At 52.5% G+C, this 16532-nt stretch overlaps 1 protein-coding gene across 1 annotated transcript in view; it reads right to left on the minus strand.

Moving 5' to 3' along the window:
- Positions 1-16532, minus strand: part of Gcn1 (GCN1 activator of EIF2AK4) — a 60401-nt gene that overhangs the window by 37099 nt on the left and 6770 nt on the right. Inside the window, exons 3-16 of the mRNA XM_052169127.1 lie at positions 12328-12391; positions 11691-11822; positions 10958-11066; positions 8496-8594; positions 8279-8413; positions 7682-7750; positions 7467-7575; positions 6788-6862; positions 6215-6343; positions 5816-5866; positions 5482-5580; positions 4907-5080; positions 3810-3962; positions 1623-1715 (exon numbers count right to left, since the gene is read on the minus strand). Coding sequence (XP_052025087.1) covers positions 1623-1715; positions 3810-3962; positions 4907-5080; positions 5482-5580; positions 5816-5866; positions 6215-6343; positions 6788-6862; positions 7467-7575; positions 7682-7750; positions 8279-8413; positions 8496-8594; positions 10958-11066; positions 11691-11822; positions 12328-12391 — 1491 coding nt within the window. The remainder of the gene's footprint in view (positions 1-1622; positions 1716-3809; positions 3963-4906; positions 5081-5481; positions 5581-5815; positions 5867-6214; positions 6344-6787; positions 6863-7466; positions 7576-7681; positions 7751-8278; positions 8414-8495; positions 8595-10957; positions 11067-11690; positions 11823-12327; positions 12392-16532) is intronic.

Consider the following 16532-nt stretch of genomic DNA (forward strand, 5'->3'; position numbering starts at 1 on the left):
TACTAGATATAAAGCTATAGTTCATTTTTACTTCCTTTTCTTATATATACATAGATGTATACACTGATTTTAATTATTAAAAATTACCACCTATGAATGGTGGTACACATCTATAATCCTAGTAATTGAAAGGTTTAAGCAGAGATCAGAAATTTAAGGCTAGCCTAGGCTATACAATAAATTTAAGGCTAGTCTAGGCTATATAATAAATTTAAGGCCAGCCTAGGCTATACAATAAAATCCTGTCTCTGAAGAAAAAAAGGAGAGGCCGCCTAGGAGCTGGCTCAGTGGCCAGGAGCCGGCTCAGTGGTCAGGAGCTGGCTCAGTGGCCAGGAGCTGGCTCAGTGGCCAGGAGCTGGCTCAGTGGTCAGGAGCAGCTGTTGCTCTAGCAGAGGACCTGGGTTGGACTCCCAGCACACACACAGCGCTCACAACCATCCCTAACTCCAGATCTAACTACCTCACCTGACACTGCAAGAGTACCACGTGCAGACATACATGAAAGCAAAAACTCATACACACAAAATAAACCTTAAAACAGAGACACAGCCAAGCAGTGGTGATGACGACACCTTAAATGCAGCACTCAGTGGACAGAGGCAGGGGCAGAGGGGCAGGGGCAGGTGGAGCTCTGGAGCTACAGAGAAACCCAATCTCAAAAAATCAGAGAGAGAGAGAGAGAGAGAGAGAGAGAGAGAGAGAGAGAGAGAGAGAGAGAGAGAGAGAGAGAGAGAAAGGAGAGAGGAAGAGAGAGAGGGAGGGAAGGAGGGAGGGAAGGAAGGAAGGAAAATCACTGTAAATAAGTCCAGCAGCTTGGACTTGTAGTCTTGGAACAAGGGACTAATTCCCAGCCTGGGAAGCACGGTGGTGACAGCAACACACAGCTGTTTGTGGACAGAGGATGAAGACACAGAGGGCTGGGTATGTGTAACTTCAAGGACCCAGAGGCAGCAGAAGCGAGTGACTACTGATCAAGGCAGGAGATTTCAGTGCAGATTCCCTCCTACTTTGTCGTTCTTAATCAAAAGCTAACTATAAAAAAATTTAAGCCAGAAAGTGACTAATAGTTGTAGCTCATTAAATAGATGTTGTGATTTGTGAGTCAAAAGACTTTTCAAGTCGCTAATTAGCAGTAGATGTATGTGAGGCAGCCTAGAATTTTGCATACATTTGGAGATCATTGTTCCTTTCCTTTCGTTTCAGTGTAGCCTGGTGGGGAGCAGAGCTGCCACAGCTCCACTGCACTCCGCACCAGCACCCAGACAGCACCAATTACCCATTCAGTCGTAATTACAGCTCTGCCTGCGTGTGGCAACACAGTCTCTCCAGCCCTCCCACCCCCCTTTTCTACTGAGCCCGACCCGCCCACAGGAATGAATTCATTCAGAAAACAGTCAAGCTAACTAGGCAATGGTGGCAGACACCTTTAATCCCAGTACTCAGGTAGCAGAGGCAGGCGGATCTCTGTGAGTTTGAGGCCAGCCTGGTCTACAGAGAATTCCAGAACAGCCAGGGCTAACAGAGAAACTCTGTCTCGAGAAAACCAAAGAGACCTGCTGCTGGCCAGGCGGGTGCTCAGGGACAGGTCGCCCTAAAGACCTGCCGGAGACCCAGAAACTCACCCTCCTCTGAAGCCAGGAGCAGAAACTTCTCAGATGTGAAAATTTGCTTCTTTTCATCCACAACCAGCTGCCAAAAGTTGCTCAGTTTGGCCTCTGCAAGAAACCAAGGGTCACCCCCCAGCAGAGTGTGCCATGTCCCCCCAGCACAGCCCTTCCCAGCAGAAGCTACTAGGCAGGCTGTGTGAGCCCCTCCACCAAGGATCCAGGCTCACTGTTCTACTCTAAAAGCAATCATCAGTCAGTCCTCTGGCCTTACTTGCAGTCTGGAAAACGTCTGGGTTTTGCTCTGCCTGCAGCCTCCCCTCCAGACTGCCCACCACCCACTGACTGGCCGGATCACGGAGGTGCACACAGTGCGGCTCTCGCTTTCTCTCCTAACTGGGGCCATTCCTTCATGAGCCTCTCATCTTCCCAGGCCCCCAGGGGTCTATCTCAATACTCCATCCTCCCAGGCCTTCAGGGGTCTATCTCAATACTCCATGAAACCTTTCTCAACGCTCACTCACTCACTCCTCAATCAAAAAGAAAACCGTCCTTCAAATGACTAGATACCCGTACCCCGACCCAAGGGCATGCACCCTGGAATGAGCTGAGGTCGGGGTCACATTATCTTCACCCAAGGACCTTGGCATACACAGTGGGTACACAACAGCTCCCAGAGAAAGAAGCCTGCTTCTCACCACAGGAGCATGGCCAGGCAAGGGCACTCACAGGAGGAAGGCTCTAGAGGCTCATATGCTAACAGTTGGCTCATGATACCATTGGCAGGTGACAAAATCAGGAGGGCCTGGTGCAAGTGAGTCAGGTCATGGGCACCTCTAAGACCACGGGCCACAACAAATCTTTCCTCCTTAAGTAGAATTTCTCAAGGAGTGTCATGATGACAAAACCAACTGGCACACAGGACTCAGAGACCAGTAGGATCCTAGGGCCAGAGAGAACGGAAGGCTCTGACTCGAGCTCTCATTTGCACACGTAGTTGGTAGGTGACATGATATATACAGTATGTCACCCAGTGTGTTTCATTACACACCCACCATAGATACAGACATGAAACTGCCGTTCCCATCCAAACGGAAGTTGAGCGGCTGGAAGCCAGGGCTAAAAGAAAGCTATCACTTTACAACTTACTTTTTTGGTACTTTATAATTTTTTTTTCAAAAAATTATATGACTTATTCCATGTATCTGAGTATATGTACACTATGTAAATGCTGTGCCAGGGGGATCAGAAGGCACTGGGTCCCCTGGAGCTGGAGTTACAGGAGGTTGTGAGCCACCACATGGGTGTAAGAGCAGTAAATGTTCTTAACCACTGAGCCATCCTTCCACCTGCACTTTATGAATCTTACCCCTATGCAATGGCTACCTTTCCTCATTAACTGACACAGTGTAGAGCCAGCCGGATAGTCAACGAGGGACTGTCTAGACTGGGCTGGCCTGTACGCAGCCTGTCTATAGAAAAATTCTCCTAATTAACTGATAGGACTCGACCCAGCCTACTCTGAGCTGCACTGTTTAGGTGGGGGATCCTGACCTGTATAAAAGATGACATCCAGCTAAAGACAAGCAAGTGACCATGTATACAGTGTCTCTGTCCTTGACTGCAGATGTGATGTAACAAGCTGCTTCAAGTTCCTGCCTTAACTTTCCCACGGTGACCAGCTATAGCTGGAATTGTAGCTGTTACCTAAGCAACAGAAATGAACTAAAACATCCTATGAATATGTAAGTCATTAAGACACAAAGTCTAGAACGATGTATGACTCAGTGGTTAAGAGCACTGGCTACTCTTGTAGAGGACGCGGGTTCCCAGTACCTCCATGGCAACTCACAACCATCTACAACTCCAGGGACAGGGAATCCGACCCCCTCTTCTGACCCCTGTGCCACTGAAGGCCTCTGATGGCCATACTTGCAGGCAAAACCCTCACATACATAAACAGCAACAAACAGACAAATAACAACAATGAAACAAGACGTACAGTCCTAACACTCAGCCTAGCAATGCTGCAAACAAGCCCGTCACAGCCCTGGGGTCACAGCCAGGGGCAGGGCTGCGGCTGGGCTGGGCTGGGGTGGTGTCCCCTGGCTGCACTCTTACAGACACCAGTCAGCTCTGAAGCTGAAGAAGCAGGGACTATGAAGAGCCTTGTCACCCTGGACCTTGCATGCATCGGACCCTTACCGGCCTGTGAGTCGGCCACAGAAAGCTTGGAGAGCAGCAGGGCTGCGGCAACCCCTTCGGTGACCATGGGAACCTGAGTGCTCTGGGAGGCCGCCTTCTCTACTGTCTGCATAAGCAAGGGCAGAAAGTCCAAGGCCTGCAAGAGTGTGTCACCTGTGGAGAGAAGCACATTAGAGACATCCTGGTCTACAGGGGTCTTTACTTGAGAAGAAATTACTTGAGAAGAAATTGTCCACCTAGGTGTGAACTGGCTAAAGTCCTTCAGTTAACCTGCCAAATATCTCAAAGAACAGGAGAAGACTCTGTGACTTAAATTCTAGAAGCATAAATTAATATAAATTAAAAAATTAAAAACAAAAGAATTCTATTAATCTGATCGTCAGTTACTCCTCCCCTGGACAAGGACATAGTCCTGGACAAGGACACAGAGGCTAAGTGACTGTCAACAGCTGGTTGAGAAGTAACTACTGCTAACTTCAAGCCTACCAATTCCAATCTGCTGTTCCCACAAGACGACCTCTAGACCCAAACCCCGAAGTCTGAACCAAGCTGCTGACCTGTGAAATAAACACACTAACTAAGTTGGCTGTGGTAGCGCAGGCCTTTAACCCCGGCAGATCTCCCTGAGTTTCAGGACAGACAGGGCTATGTAGAGAGAGACTCTATCTCTAAATAAATAAGCAAACTTTTACAGAACAGTTACCACCATGGTTAAACACACTCATTCTGTTGTTTGTAACTACTTACATACTTCAGGCTGCCCTCACACTCAGTGGGCAGCTCCAGATGACCTACAAGTCCTGCCTCTACCTCCCTAGTGCTGGCATTTCAGTCCTGAGCTGCAAACTCCAACTGTAATGTCACCTTGGATGCACAGAGGAGAGCTAGCACACACAGAGATGGAAGTGGTCTTTTTTATATAAGGTTCAAAATCAAATTTACATGGCATTGGGTATTTTAAATTCGTGATCTCTGTACAACAGGTTCTGGTTGTAGGGCCTTTCCCGACAAGGGAGAAGGTCCCTACTGCGCTGTCTGGGAGCGAGCCCGTGGGGAGCGTGCTCAGTCACCTCTTCAAAGGAGACGGGGAGGCTCACCTCGGAAGGAGGCCAGCATGCACTGCAGGTAGGCATGCCTCACTGCAGACGTGGAGGTTTTAAGGCTGAAGACTTTCTTGAACCAGTCAGTGATCTTCTTGGGCACTTCTGCAGTGAGCCGGCTGCACCAGAGCGCCAGGATGGAAACTGCGTGGACCAGGGTACCCTCGTGCACTAGGGTAAACGGCACAAGTCTGGTCAGTCTGATGACTTAGAACCACATCAAACCACTACAAGCAGTGTGACAAGGAAGCTGGAGTCCCAGGGGAAGAGGCAGTGACAGACCATACAATCCCCAGCCCTGCTAACTCAAGGAGGCGGGCCTTTAGACAGCCTTTTAGAAGGCTGACTGAAAACCGAGGTCAGGATGGTTGGGCCTTGGTGGGAAAGCATGGGCCTGCACCTGCTGGGACTAGATGCCCCAGGGTGGGGGTAGTACCAAAGGGGGGCTCCTCTTCTCTGAGGAAAAGGGGAGGGGCAGTGGAAAAAGGACTCTGTGAGGGTGGGGCTGTGACCGGGATGTAGAGTAAGAGAATGGGTGTCAACTGCCTGCTCCCCAAACCACGAGGAAGTACCTTCCTGCTGGAGGAACGGGATGAACAGCTCAGCCACAGACCCATTCAGGACTTGACCGGAAGGCCCCGATACCACGTGATGACTGAGGCTTCCAATCCCTGAAAGGCAGATTCTCTGGTTGGCCCTGCCCCTGCACAAAGCCATAGGACAAGACTTCCTGCACTGCCAGGCAAGGTCTCTCTCCCAGGCCATTACAGACCCTCCCTCAGCTCCCTCTGGGCTTTCCTTTACAGAAGCCAGGCATCCTGCTGGGCCTTAGCTTACCTGAGAGTGAGGTAAACCTCCCCATTGTTGGGCACCCGGCCACACCCACACCCAGGGAAGAATCCCTACCTGAAAGGACACTCATCTTCTGGGCTATGATGGTCAGCTTTCCTTCTGAGCCTGCGAGGAAACAGAGAAAAGCACAAAAGCACTTGTTCACTCTGGCCCCACCTGATGACACACATGTGCACTCACTCCTGAAGCGGCCACTCTGCTGCAACGCTGAGTCCAACCCAGCATTTAAAAACCCGTTTCCATGTTCCTGTAACTCAAAGTCACTATTTCCATCCCCACATCTTCCTTTCCTTCTTTTCTGACATACACACAGAAGCACAGGTTCTTAATGACGCGGACAGTGCCCTCCATGCTGTCACAGGTATGCTTTCGCTCACACGTGCAGACTCAGGAGGAGGCTCCCAGCCACCCCGGCTCCACCCTGTTCACCTACTGTGCCCACCTCCCGCTCACCTCCAAGGATTGCAAACAGGTGCTTGGTCAGGGCCTCGGTGGCGGAGGAGTCACTGCACTGGCGGGCCAGGTTGTGCAGCGCCAGGACCGCTTCGTCCATCAGGCGGGGGCTGTTGGACTTGAGCTGATCTGGACACACAGAGCTACAGCTCAGGGCAGTAGCAGCGCGTGTCCAGACTTTAGTCTCTTCCCAGTGGCCCTGGCTCTTGACTCCCAGCTCTCTGACCTCACTACTGACAACCTCAGAAAAGAGCCTCCTCCCATTGTTGGTAGTGAAAGCCTTTTTTCCTTTCCATCTTTTTTTTAACATTTCTTTGTTCTGTCTGGGGGAGGGGCTGCCTCGGCACACAGTACAGGTCAGAGAACAATCTGTGGGAGTGGGTTCTCTGCTTTCCTCATGGGGTTTCCAGGATTACACTTGAGTTTGCATGCTTGGCAGAGACCACCTTTAGCCCAAGGAGCTATTCCCCACCCCATTTTCAACAAAAACCTGTCAAATACAAGAGAAACTGAAAGGTGCGCCAGGGGCCGCAGGGGGCCCGCGGGGGCTGCTTGTACAGGGGCTGCACTCACTCGCCAGGCCTTTCACGATGTCCAGGGCATACAGGCTCAGATCAAGTGTCACTGAAGCCAGCAGGCTGGAGATAGCTAAGGGGACAGAAACCACAGGCCGTCAGTTTCAAGTTCTGGTGCCCGTTCTGCCCAGCATGCCCTCCAACGCCCCCAGCCTGGTTAGTCGTGGTGACAAGCCAGCCTTTCACCTCGACAAGGCCACAAAGTCATGACACCTTTGAGCCAGGGCTCTGTTCTTCACATCAAGTCCAAACTGTCAGGAGAAAGGGTTACTACTCTCAATGGTCTCCAGAAAGTTCTCCAGCCTCAATAATCAGGGGCAATATTCTAAGTGGATATTTTTCCAAAGTCTTCTAACGAGACAGCACCATCTGGGGCTCCAGTAACGCCTCAGCAGGTAAGAGCAGCAGCTGCTCTTCCAGGATCCACACAGGCGCTCACAACTGCCTACGACTCTAGTTCCAGAGGAGCTGATGCATGTGCGCACGCACACTCATGCACACTCACACGCACATGCGCGCGCGCACACACACACACACACACAGCCTGCCTCCTAGCCCACACCAGCTGACAGTTACCACACGTCACACTTAGCACAAGCACTCCTGACGCCAAGCCGACAGCAGCAGGCCTGCACAGCCGCAGCTGCTCTCCCAAACACTACTCAGCAGGAACCTACTTTCAATAACATTCTCCGGGCTCCTCAGCAGAGACTTTTGTATGGTGGGCAGAATCAGATCCTTAAACTCCGAGTGGGTCATGAACCGGAGCAAGGGGGCACAGTTGTCCTAGAAAGACAGAGAGTCAGGCGCCCGGCCTCTGGAGGAGTGAGGAGTGGGTGTGTCCAGAAGGAGCAGACTCTGACGGCGTCTGGGCGGCATGCGGTCTACTCACCAACAGGTACTTGGGAGGCTTCGCTTTGCTCATCAGAATATTCTTCACATAGAACTCCAGCAGGGCACTCTACAGGACAGAGGCCATGCCTTCAGTTAGGCCGAGGTCCCATGGCCACAGCTTCCCACCCGCTGTGCTCCCACTGAAGCACAGTGGATTCAGGCAGTGGGGAGCAGTGGATTCAGGCTCTGCTGGCCCCGCCTACTGGCGGGTGGTATGTCAGGAAGCCCTCACCGCTCACAGACCAGCCTCTCGCCTTCCTGATGCTCCATCCTACTCGCTCTGCCCACCTTTCTCCCAGCTTCTCTTTACCCTCAGTCTCTTCATTACAGACACACTGTCCAAGTCAGAGCCCAAAACCTGCCTATTTCCTTTGTCCCATTTATCAGATGGAATTAATTAGGTGACAATCTCTGACTCGTTTGACAAGAGTCACAGTCTTCTGCACAGTGCTTGGTGCACGGGAGCTGCCCGCAGAGGTGTGTACACCAAGATTCACATGAGCCACAGGTAGAGGCCATGCGACAGAGCAAGTTCCCACCCCTTCCCTACAGACCCCGACGCGGCAAACCCACTGTCACCACGCTGGCCACTTGCCTTATGCTGGTTGACCACGCCCATCTCCTTGTGGTTTGTGCAGAACTGCACCAGCAGACCCAGCATGCCAGCATAGTTCTGGTTGGGCTCCAGGCTAAGGATAGCTGACAAATACTGCTCCAGCAGCCCAGGGTTCTGAAGAGAGGAAGACGGGCAAATGAGAGAGAGGCGAGAGGCACAGAAAAGGCACGCTCTACCTCCCCAGCCCCGCCCCCACCTCCTTCCACAGCTTAGTGAGCTTCTTCACAGCGCCGTCCACAGCATGCTTGTGGGAGCCGCCCAGCACCTCCAGCAGCAGCAGACACTGCACCTCCACCTGCCAGGACAAGGAAAACTTTAATCAGGAGGATGCAGACACAGGCGTCCTGTGAACCTCTCCGGCTGTCTCACCATCTCATCCCATCCACCCTCCTCTCTCCACCCCTCGTCCTACAGCCCCACCCTTTCTCTTTAGTGGATACGGGCAGCCTGCCTGTATGCATGTCTGTACACTGCATATTTGCGTGCAGAAGGCCAGAGAAGGCTATCAAGCCCCTGGAACTGGGGTTACAGAGTTGTGAGCCACCATGTAGGTGCTGGGAATCACGCCAGAGTCTTCCACCAGAGCAGCAGTGCTCTTAACTGCAGAGCTGTCTCTACAGCCCTGAATCCTGATTTTTACCTGCCCTGCTCATCCGGGCATTTATTTACCTACTATGAACAAGGAGAACAAGGGGCTTTTGAGCACCTTCGTACCTTCGAGTTCAGGGAGAGAAACGATAAACAAATAAGACGCAAACCGGGAAGCAGCTCAGAACAGCATGCCTGGAGGCATGGAGCCCAAGTTCACCCCCAATAACAACAGTTACTGTGCGTCAAGTGCCAGTAGACCAGCTGCCATTCAGAAAAGAGCACAGTCCTAGTTAATGTACTCATCTGCCTAGAACTCTCCTTCATCAAGGACCACATTCTACAGGCAAGCATGGCGGACCCCCCTGTTCAGCACTGAGGAGGCAAAGGCAGCCAGATCTCAGTGAGTTCCCACTCAGCTTGCTCTACACAGTGAGTTCTAGGCCAGCCAGCAAAGTGAGACGCTGTCTCAAAAACAACAACAAAAGACTAAATCTTATAAAAATAGAAAAGCACAGATATTAACAACTGCAACTAAACATCGGTGCGTGTTAAGTGCTGCAGGAAGTATGGTGACACTGGACATGTGGCCTTTAACGCCTGCACTTAAGAGGCAGAGGCAGCCAGGGAAATCTCCACCACTGGCCATAAATGATCAGATCACAGAAAACATCTCTACAGTCACAAAAAAACAGTCACCAGGGACCACCGTGGCTGGTGAATCGTAGCCTTCCACAGGACACATCCTTATGTGCTAGGCTACGGCACACCTTCTACACCTGCTGCATGAGTCAGGGTTAAGAGCTCCACAATAAAACAGCTTGCCATGTCACATTCAGAATCCTACTGGCGTTCCCTCTCTCTGAGATGATCCAGGCCGTGCTCCAGAGTCACCTCTCCTCACAGAAGCCCTGCTGCCACCACCCTCAGCCACAGTCCCCACCTCCACCCCGCCTCTCCTCAGCACTGCCCAGGCTCCACACCCACATGTCTTCTCCAGCAGCAAAGGGCTCTCGGTGTTATCTACCAGCAGCCCCAGCCTCTCGCGTGGGCCGGCCAGTAAACGTCTGAATCAATCACGTATCTGATGGACAACAGGGTCAGCAAAGGGAAAGCCCAGATTCTAGTCACTGCAACAAGCCGCATACGACAGGTGCACCCTGTCCTATGGCACAGCATGCTATGCTGACCCTCCTGTTCACTAGTCAGTGACGTCCCACAGCTAACAGCTGTAAGAACTCAGCAGAGATAAGCCACCCTAGGAGAAAGCCGCTTGCTAACAATGAAAGCCACACTCAGGAGGGCGCAGAGTCAAACTCCTGCCAACTGCTGCCGGAGACGTCAGAGCTCTAGCTCACCACTGCTAAAGGCCACTCACTCCACAGCTGTCCCTAAGGGGGTCCATCTGTCTGTCTGCTTCACCATGATGGTTTCGGGTCTGCACCACCACCAGTCATTCGCATGTTCATGCTCTCCCTGTCCAGTGCCTGTGGCCACTGCCAGGTGCTCTCTAACACCTCTCTGAGGTACGCAGCTAAGTGGCTCTGTCAAAGCTCATGGCCAGATATTAGACCCATAACATCACACCCAGGACTCCTTCCACAGCCATCAACCAATCCCATGACCTATACCAAGCATACCTAGACATCAAGAGAAGGCCCCAGCCAGCCTACCGGTTAGCGGACAGGCGGGAAGGAGAAACAGAGAATGTGCAAGGTGCAGGCAGAGAAAGAGAGGATCAGATGACCGAGACAGCAGCCAGAGTCTCCCTCTGTCACCCTGAAATCCAGACACAGGTGACAGACTGCTTAGCCAGGAAACAGCATTCTCTACATCGCTGTGGCCTCTGGCAGCCTGCCGTTCAGTGTCTCTCCTAGTCTGGCCTCTCATGAAGGCAAGGCCCCACATCATGCCTCACGCAGAGCTGCTGGGAACACCAGTGAACAGAGCGTGCTTCCGACTGCACTGCACTCAGACACACACGTGCCTCAAGAGAGCACTCGGATGCAAGGGATGCCCGAGCACCCTGGGAAAAGCTGACCCCCACGGCTCCAAAGACAAGGGACCTACCAGCTTGTTCCAGATGTCTCCTTGCCGCTTGGCCTTCAGGGGAAAGACAATTCGCACTAGAAGGCAAGTCCAGGTCAGGGCCAGCAAGGCGGCTGAGCCGCTGCTTTTGCTACAAAGGAGAAGCGGGGAGAGAAAAGCAAGAGCTGAGTGCAGGGTACCAGCCTCCACATGCAGACAAATGCTCATCCTGAGGCACAGCATGGCGTGCGAGCCCTCCCCGACACCTTCAGTGACAACATGGGACAAGCGTCCAGGCCTCACTGGCTAAAGTCCCATCACTTGACATTTGCAACAATAAAAACAAGAAGAGGTTGGAGAGATGGCTCAGGGGTTAAGGACACTGGTTGCTCTTCTAGAGGACCTGGGTTCAATCCTCACAGCAACCATATGGCAGCTCCCACTGTCTCAGGGGACCTGACACCCTCCCCCGGTTTCTTCAAGTCCTAAGCATGCACACAGTACACAGACATACACGCAGGTAAAACACTCACACACATGAAATTTACATGAACAAATAAGTAAGGCTTTCCCCATCCAGTGGCTCGGGCCACCCGCTCAGCCTTCTCAGGAAAAGCTCTTTTCTCCACCTGCCTGCTTCCTCTCTCCGCAGAGGCACTCCCAGTGCCACTCAGAGTGCGAAGGAAGAGAGGCGGGTGTGCTCACACGGCTCCACCGGCACCAGCCCCTGGCGGTCTGCACCAGCCCCTAGCAGTCCAGGGCCCTAAGTGCGTACCTGGGAACACAGGCTTTGGAGCCGACCCCTGATGATTGAAGAGAGTGCAGGAGGTTCTTGGCGGTGGCCTCTGGCTGGGCCTCAGCCAGCTGCTGGATGGCTGCCTGCAGGGCTCTGCGAGAGGCTGCATCTCTGAGAAGGGAGGGAGGGAGGGAGGGACGCCACTGTGACCTCAGCAGAGAGCACTGCTGAAGCAAGCACTGCCCTTCCTGGGGGAAAACTCACATTCCAGTGGTGCTAGGGGATGGAAATGAACCAGATAAATCCACCTCACTCCAGAAAGAGCACAGGATGACAAGAATCTGCGCTCATGGTGTACATCCCATGACCTCAAAGCTTTGTTAAGTTCAGCTAATGAGTGCATATACATGCTAAGATATTATAATAAGGTAGGCAGTGTCCCGGCCTTCACACTAACGACTTCCCATGAGGTATAAAATGCTATCATCCCCATTCTGCAGATGAGGAAACTGAGGCATAGGGAGGCTAAGTAACTTGCGCGGGATCCAGTAATTAAGAACATGGACCTAAGAATCTGGCTCTAACAACTGAGGGCTCTACCCACCGTCCCATCCTGTCTCCCCGACACAGTGCCGCTGTGTGACATAGTCTAAGCCCTGGTCTCTGTGGGGCTTACCTGTATCGATGCAGTGTCAAGCAGAATAACTTGCAGAGCCCTTTCACAGCTCCCTCTGGCAGATCTGAAAGCAGAGTTCACAGACTCAACAACAAGCAGAGTAGTGAGCTTCCGCTTCCGCCGTCCAATCACACAAGATGCTGGCCCCAGAGCTGTGTCTTTGTGAAATCTCAAGGAGAAAACAGACACATGGTACAGAAAAGCCCAGGGTGCAGGAGACACTTGCTAAACCAGTGAGACAGAAGAACCTCGAGACCTCAGTATCCCCTCTCCCCGCAGGGCAGGAGCAGCAGGGCACAGACCTCACCCCACACACAGGGCGGGGGCAGCAGGGCACAGACCTCACCCCACACACAGGGCGGGGGCAGCAGGGCACAGACCTCACCCCACACACAGAGCAGGGGCAGCAGGGCACAGACCTCACCCCACACACAGGGCAGGGGCAGCAGGGCACGACTGACTGCTCTGCCCATGGTGGGCACTGGCCTTACACTATGCTCGGTAGGCATTTGCTCACACACACAGTCTAATAAGAGGTCTCAATGGCAGCATGGAGCCCAGCTGTAGTGAGGCCACCTTTAACTGCAGCAGTGGCCGGCAGATCTTTGTGAGTTCAAGGCCAGCGTCCCTACATAGACAGTTCCAAGCCAGCCAGGGCTACACAATGAGAACTGTCTCAAAAATAGACAGACAGACAGACAGACAGACAGCATGAACCAGATGCGATGGCACATACCTCTAGTCCCTCCCCACTATTCAGGAGACTGAGGTACAGGATCACTTGATCCCAGAAGCTTGAGGCCAGCCTGGGCAACACAGAGACCTCGTCTCTAAACAAGCAGAACAAGGCAGGTGGGCAAGGTGCTTTAGTGGGTAAAAGCCTGACTTTACTCTTTAATTTAACCCCTGGAGCCCACGTCAAGGTGGGAGGAAAGAGCTGCCTCCAGAGGGTTCTCTGCCCTTCACGTGTGCATCTTGACACTTGGACACATACCATACACAGGCATGCACACAAAAGAACAATCAAAAAATTTTACAGTACCATAAGCCAGGCGTGGTGATGCATGACTTTAATCCCAGCACTCAGGGAGGCAGAGCGGCAGAGGCAGAGGCAGAGGCAGAGGCAGAGGCAGAGGCAGAGGCAGAGGCAGAGGCAGAGGCAGAGGCAGGTGGGTCTGTGAGTTCGAGGCCAGCCTGGACAACATAGTTAAATTCAAGGAGAGCCTGAACTACCTAGAGACCCCATCTCAAAAAAAAAAAAAAAAAAGAAAGAAAGAAACGGGGGGGGGGTGGGGGGGGGGAAGGGGGGAGATTAAGGACCATGAGGAGCCAGGACTGGAAAGGCCCCTATAACTAGATGGTTCTTTTTTTTTAAAGGATTTATTTATTTATTTTCTGTAGATAAGTACACGATTGCTCTCTTCAGACACACCAGAAGAGGGCATCAGATCCCATTATAGATGGTTGTGAGCCACCATGTGGTTGCTGGGAATTGAACTCAGGACCTCTGGAAGAACAGTCAGTGCTCTTAACCACTGAGCCATCTCCCCAGCCCGACTAGATGGCTCTGAAAGCCTGAACCTGCTGATGGATTTTTTTGTCAACTGCAGGAAATGCAGAGAGCAGGGCGACAGGAAGGAGAGGGTCTGCTGAGAGCCCAGCACTCGGGTGCTCTGAGACTCCTGTACATCAAGGCCCCTGCCCCAGCAGGTGCGCTCTGCTGTAAACCCACCTCCCAAGGAAGAGATAAACAACAGGGAGTTGAGCAGGCCAGGCAGGGGGACAGCTGGGCGGAACAAGAACGCCCTGGCATGCTGGTGAGTCAGCTGGGACAAGCAGCACCCAGCAGAGCAGAGCATGCAGTCAGAGAGAAGCTTGTGTGGGGCGCTCAGCCCGTGTCTGAGATGACCAAGCCTGGGGGAGCTTTCTCTGCACGCCCCATTTCAGGAGCCCAAGGGATGGAAAGGAAACAAGCACAGCCCAGGGACCCAGCCCCGTGGAGCTCTCAGCACTGAGGAAAACAGCAGCAGAGCCAGAGACAGGCTGACATGTTGGACCGGGAACAATGGCAGGAAGCACCCTTGCTAATGTGCTGCTGCCCGGAGCTGCGGACGTTCTCCCTCACCCAGCTCACCAACCCTCGAGAGGCATCACTAGCTCACGTTCACACCACACCAACCCTCGAGAGGCATCACTAGCTCACGTTCACACCACACCAACCCTCGAGAGGCATCACTAGCTCACGTTCACACCACACCAACCCTCGAGAGGCATCACTAGCTCACGTTCACACCACACCAACCCTCGAGAGGCATCACTAGCTCACGTTCACACCACACCAACCCTCGAGAGGCATCACTAGCTCACGTTCACATCACACCAACCCTCGAGAGGCATCACTAGCTCACGTTCACACCACACCAACCCTCGAGAGGCATCACTAGCTCATGTTCACACCACACCAACCCTCGAGAGGCATCACTAGCTCACGTTCACACCACACCAACCCTCGAGAGGCATCACTAGCTCACGTTCACACCACACCAACCATCAAGAGGCATCACTAGCTCATGTTTACACCACACCAACCCTCGAGAGGCATCACTAGCTCATGTTCACACCACACCAACCATCGCGAGGCATCACTAGCTCATGTTCACACCACACCAACCATCAAGAGGCATCACTAGCTCATGTTTACACCACACCAACACTCGAGAGGCATCACTAGCTCATGTTCACACCACACCAACCATCGTGAGGCATCACTAGCTCATGTTTACACCACACCAACCCTTGAGAGGCATCACTAGCTCATGTTTACACCACACCAACCCTCGAGAGGCATCACTAGCTCATGTTCACACCACACCAACCCTCGAGAGGCATCACTAGCTCATGTTCACACCACACCAACCCTTGAGAGGCATCACTAGCTCATGTTCACACCACACCAACCCTCGAGAGGCATCACTAGCTCATGTTCACACCACACCAACCCTCGAGAGGCATCACTAGCTCATGCTCAACTTGCACTCAGAGTACAGAGGACTGAAAGCTACAGACCCCAGGAAGGAGGCTGGGCTTTCACACCAGAGCACTTCACAAGGACAACTTACTCTGAACTAAACATTCAGGGTGCCAGAAAAGCAAAACCACCCTCTAAAGATTCAGAGTGGGTCATGAACTGAGACGCACAAGTCAAGCCTCCTCCACTCATAGGTGGAGGGATGCAGTACTTGGCAGTTCTGCAGGGAGTCTAACCAGCGAGGCTCAGCACATGTGCACATTTGGCATCTTTGCACGGCAACCTTAACCGACCAGGGCCTTGGAGAGTCATCTCTGAGTAGGCATAAAACTATACACTACAGCACCCACACACAGGACAGCCGAGAAGCTCACGGCAACTGACATCACTTACAGCTTTACCAAGCTTGGTGTCACCCAGGCAACGGTAGGTTTGAAACAGCAGGTGGGAATGTGAGGGAAGACTGGTAGGAGAAGTCAGATGTGGTAGTTTACAGCTGTAAGCTCAGCCTGGGGAGGCTGAGGCTGGAGGACAGGCATGCACTACAGAGCAGCTGGGTCCATCCAGGGAGACCCTGTCTTGGGAGGGAGGGAGTGCCGGAAGGCAGGCAGGCAGGCTGGTTTGAGTTTGGTGCAGGGGTACACACCTATAATTCCAGGACTGAGTGTCTAGAAAGGAGAACAGAGCCCTTTTCTCAAACCACCACTACCCTCCCCTAAAAAAGAAAATTTAGTAAAATTCAAACACCTGTAGTGAGTGTTCTTAGGGAGCATCAGAAAACACGGGTCTGTCAATCTTAGCAAGACTTAGGGCACTTAGCTGGAAACCACCTACTACCAACTTCTCATGCCCATGGACACACAAAGAACAGTGTCCCAAATCACAAAGACAGTGTCTGTGTGCCCAGTATACCGCTCAAGAAAGACTGATGTATCTTTTGGAATCTACATAATTAAAACTACAAATAATAGCCAGGCGGGTCTGGTGCTCACCTTTGACCCCAGCACTTGTGAGGCAGGGGGCAGGCAGATCTCTGAGTTCAAGGCCAGCCTGGAGTACAGAGCAAGTTCCAGGATAGCCAGGGCTACACAGAGGAAACCTACCTGCCCTGGCCCAAGTGTTTCAGCTGTTTGGAAGCTGACTGAGCTGGCTGAGCAGGTGTGGTCAGCTCAGGGGA

This window comes from Apodemus sylvaticus, chromosome 22, assembly GCF_947179515.1.
Source record: "Apodemus sylvaticus chromosome 22, mApoSyl1.1, whole genome shotgun sequence".
Lineage (NCBI taxonomy): Eukaryota > Metazoa > Chordata > Mammalia > Rodentia > Muridae > Apodemus > Apodemus sylvaticus.